The 4,532-nt window shown below is 57.9% G+C and overlaps 1 protein-coding gene across 1 annotated transcript; it reads left to right on the top strand.

Moving 5' to 3' along the window:
• Nucleotides 1–150: 150 nt before the first annotated feature.
• LOC101233936 (uncharacterized) lies at nt 151–2,107 on the top strand. The gene has a single exon (XM_072917523.1). The coding sequence runs from the start codon at nt 555–557 to the stop codon at nt 1,311–1,313; it is 759 nt and encodes a 252-aa protein (XP_072773624.1). The 5' UTR covers nt 151–554; the 3' UTR covers nt 1,314–2,107.
• The last annotated feature ends 2,425 nt before the right edge of the window (nt 2,108–4,532 follow it).

A 4,532-nucleotide genomic window follows, 5' to 3' on the forward strand; every position in this document is an offset into this window, starting at 1 on the left:
CAGTAGTGTGCGTGGTCCAGTTATATGCACACCATTCTTCTGTGTTCATTGGGCACTTCAGTGAGTTTTTTCTTTGTGGAGTCATGACTGAGAGTGGTTATGTATTATTGTATAGTCCTTAATTTATATTTTTATTTTGTAATGTAAATTAGGAGGAGGCAGCATAAACTGATCAAATAAACATTTTTTAAAGGAGGTAGAATCCACGTTGCTGCAGCAGAGCAGCTTCTCCATCAGCTCCGGTACCGAGCGGACCGGGAGTGGCCCCGGGCCGGATCCCGGCGGGCCGGGGCGATGGGTACGGGCACAGGGCTGTGTTTGCCCCGGGCGTGGCGGCTCTGCAGCTGCCCCCGCGGCTGGGAGACGATGGGGGTTCTTTGCTGGCGGTGACCGACCCGGCGATGCCCCGACCCGTGCCCGCAGCCCCACCCCGGCCCCGTCCTGACCCGGCGGCGACCCCGAACTGACCAGACTGGGCCGGGCCGGGGGTGGAAGGGTGGCGGGGAGAGGGTTTAGAAGGGCCCGCGGGGCTGGGGCGAGCGGAGCGCGGGGCCATGGCCGAGACCGACCCCGGCGAGCGGCGGGCGGTGGGCACCGAGCGGGGCACCGAGCGGGGCACCGGGGCGGGCACGGCGGGGTGGCCGCAGCGGCCTCCCTATTCCTTCGTGGCGCTGATCACCATGGCCATCCGGGCCAGCCCCGAGCAGCGGCTGTCCCTGAGCGGCATCTACGCCTACATCGCGGAGCGCTTCCCCTTCTACCGCGGCCCCGGCCGGCAGTGGCAGAACAGCGTCCGCCACAACCTCAGCCTCAACCCCTGCTTCCGACGGCTGCCCGGCCGCCACGGCCGCGCCGGCGAGTGGGCGCTGGACCCCGCTTTCCAGGACATGTTCCCGGGGGGGAATTACCTCCGCCGCCGCCGCCGCCTCTGCCGCCGCCCGTCCGCATCGCCGCCACCGCCCCCCGGGACCCCCCCGGGCCCCGCCGCTGCCGGGCCGCCGCCGCCCTCCGGGATCCCCTCTGGCTCCGGGATCCCCCCGGGCCCCGCCGAGCCCCCGCAGCTCCCCGAGATCCACCCGGGCTCCGCCGCTCCGTGGCCCCCGCCGGCCCACCCGGTGCCCCCGGGCTGGCCGCAGGGCCCCTGGGCAGCGCTGGTGCTGCCCCCCCGGTACCCGGAGCTGCCGGCCCCGGGCCCGCCCGTGTCCCCGGGGCCGCCGCCGCTGCCGCTCCCCGCCTGGGCGCTGCACCCCGCCGAGCTGGGCACGGCCGTGACCTGCGAGCTGGGAGCCACGCTGGCCCCGGCCTTCCGCTGAGCGCCCGGCTCCGGGCGGGCTCGGGGCGCTGCCGCATCACCGCTGGATTCCCGAGCCCCGCCGGATTCCCGACCCCCGGCTGGATTCCCGACCCCCGCTGGATTCCCGAGCCCCGGGTGGATTCCCGAGCCCCGCTGGATTCCCGACCCCCGGCTGGATTCCCGAGCCCCCGCAGGATTCCCGAGCCCCGCAGGATCTCGGGGAAATCCTGATTTTGTTGTTTGAGCCTGAGAGGGAGCTGCAGCACCGAGCGAGCGAATCGGTACCGCGCGTCCTCTGCCTCTTAAAGCACACGAGGATTCCTGTACGGGCCAATCGCCTCGTGCAGTGAACTTATTTTTCAAGTGTCCTTAATTTATTTTGGAGTTTTTATTTTAAGGTCTATGGAAAAGCAATATAGTTCTGTTTTGGGTGGAAAATGCCTTAAGCCAACAAACACCAAAGATATTTGAATTAATACTGGAAATTTTGAGGGTTTGTACTTAAAGTGAATTTATATAGGATTTTTCATACGGGTTATTTTATATTGTTGCTGTTTATGTATGTTTGCATACGTTCATTGTTAATTGTTCATTGTTAATTATTATAAAGTATGCTGTAACTACTGTGGATCTCTTCTCTTTTGATTTCAGAGGGAGTCGTTTTTATGCTTTTCTCTCAAAATAAGGTCCAGAAACAAGACATGCTTCCAATAAGGGCCATGTTTTAAGTTTATGAGAGAGAAGAGTTCAAATACTGTTATGTGAGGAGCAGCACTTGTTGTATGTTATATTAATAAAGAGAATTTCCTAATAGTTGTGCCTTCTGAAAGTATTTATGCCAACGCTTTTCTTGAAAGAAGATACAACTGAAATTCAGTTTTATAGTTGTTATTTTGTAACTTTTATACTTAAAAAGCGATTCTAGGCATCACAGTTAAATTCCACCAGCACGATGAAAACAGTGCTGCAAATACAGTTACATATTCCATTGCCCGGGTCCAGTGCTCCGAACTGGAGCCCTGTGGTGGGCCCAGTGCAGGCTGAAACCGGCCTCAGGTGGGGGCTTTTTCTTCGCTGCTGTTTTTGGTGGTAGCTTAGTGGGGCTATTTTTATTTTAGTGGTTTTTTTTCTTTCGGGGTGGGGAGGGGGGGTTGTTTATTTTTGGTTTTTTAATAAGAAAACCCTCTACTGGAGACGAGTAAGGGCTGTGCACAGTTCTGAAGGGCCGGGTGGTGATTGCGCCCAGGTGAGCTGAGGCTGTGCCGAGGCCAGGGGCGGTGCCCCCTCACACTCCTCACCTTCCTCACCCTCACACTCCTCACCTCACACTCCTCACCTTCCTCACCCTCACACTCCTCACCTCACACTCCTCACCTTCCTCACCCTCACCCTCCTCACCCTCACACTCCTCACCTCACACCTGCAGCCCGGCCGTGCTGAGGGGACCCGGGGGGCTCCTGAGGGGCTCCTGAGGGGCTCCTGCCCTGGCTCCCCACAAACTCTCGTGTGCCTGACCAGGAGCTATTTCTGGAGCGGATCGGCAGCTCCCGGCCGGGAAGGACGGAGTGAGTGGTGACCATTCCTTCCGTCGTGACCCTTCCGTGGTGACCCTTCCTTGGTGACCATTTCGTGGTGACCCTTCCGTGGTGACCCTCCCTTGGTGACCATTTCGTGGTGACCATTCCTCCCGTGAGCTCCGGGCCCCTCAGCTGCGGCCGAGATCCCCGCACAGCGATGGGCAGAGCTGCTTTTGTGTGCCCTCAAGGGACGATCGCTCCTGCCGGGGTTGTTCCTCTCAAAGGTAAGAGATTATAGGAGTGTGTAGAGTGAATTTCGTGGCCCGGGGTGTTTTCTGCGAGGCGCTGGGGCAGCTTTGGCTTTTGTGGGTTCAGAGTGAGGAATTTTTCGTCCTTCTGTGCTTTGCGTTGCGGCGATGGGCGGCAGGTCCAGGCCCAGCCCGGACTGGGGGAACACACAAATAAAGCGCTTTTTTGCAGATATTTGCGGCCATTTACAGCAACTTGCCGCTAGACGGGCGCTTCTCTGTGCGCTCTCGGAGCTTTTCCCTTGGTGGTTGCCACCAGATGGAGCGTTCGTGCCGCATCCTGCCGGGGATGGGTGTTGGTGGGGCCGAGAGGGGCTCCTTGTGACATTCCGGCCCCCCCGTGGCAAACAGAGCCATAAATGCCCCAGGGAACGATTCTGAACCCGGCACACGGGGATGGGAATGTTCAGCGCCGTTTGCACCGGGGGTTCCTCCTGCCCACCCCCCCAGCAGCATCCCCCGAGGTGGGTAATTCTCCTTGAGGTGAGAAGGACTTCACGGCATTCCTGACAGCAGCAGGGATGGCCAAGGCTGAGTTATTGGTGGGTCAGACGTTTGGATTGCAGGCTGCGTGCTCTTCCTCCTCCAAGCACCGGCCTTTTTGCTGGAGCAGGCTTGGAAAATGAGCTGAGCAAACAGCTCAGTCTCTCACATGGCTGCTCTGATGCCAGTGCCACACAAGAGTTAAACCAGAGGCTCCTTCGGTTGTCAGCAGGGATGGTCTCTTACAAAGAATGATTCAGAGCGTTTAGATAAAGGCCCTGCTCTGAATCACCACTTGTAGGAGCATCTTTCTTCATCAGTGATTTAAAAAGAAAAGAAATCTAAGAGCCTGGGAAGGCTGGCTACCTCTGCCAGCAAAGAGAGGTGCTGGGAATCCCCCTCAGGCTCTTCAGGCTCCCTCAAGCTCCCTGCAGACCCTGCCTTGCTTCTGTGGCTGGAACAGAAAGCTGCAGCAGGGGTTGCACTTAAACCAGGGGATGGCTCATGGTTTGCACAGTTTCCTTGGCAGCTCACAAGCACTGGGGCCTCTCCTGAGTTCTGCTTCCCTCTGCAAGCCGAGGGTCCTTGCTGGTAAGGTTCTCCCTGGGGTTTGTGGCTGCATTTAGAAAACCTGACCTCTGCTTGTTTTTCTCCGAGTTATAGCCTTAGGTCAACATTCTTATAGGTTTTATAAATAAACCCCAGCCCAGCACATCCCCCTGTGAAACAGTACGGAGGCTTTGGGCAGGACTAAGGAAATAGAGCATTCCCCTTTCCCACCAGTAGATTTCAGACTCTCTAATTCTTTGTGTGGCCTCATGCCTGTCCTTACTCCTTCTTCCTTGGTTTTAGTGATTAACAGCGGTTTTACGTGTTATGTGGAAAAGCAGGACAGTTTATCTGCGTGGTGCTGGGTTAGTACAGGTGTAA

This window comes from Taeniopygia guttata, chromosome 21 (genome assembly GCF_048771995.1).
Source record: "Taeniopygia guttata chromosome 21, bTaeGut7.mat, whole genome shotgun sequence".
NCBI classification, from domain to species: Eukaryota; Metazoa; Chordata; class Aves; order Passeriformes; family Estrildidae; genus Taeniopygia; species Taeniopygia guttata.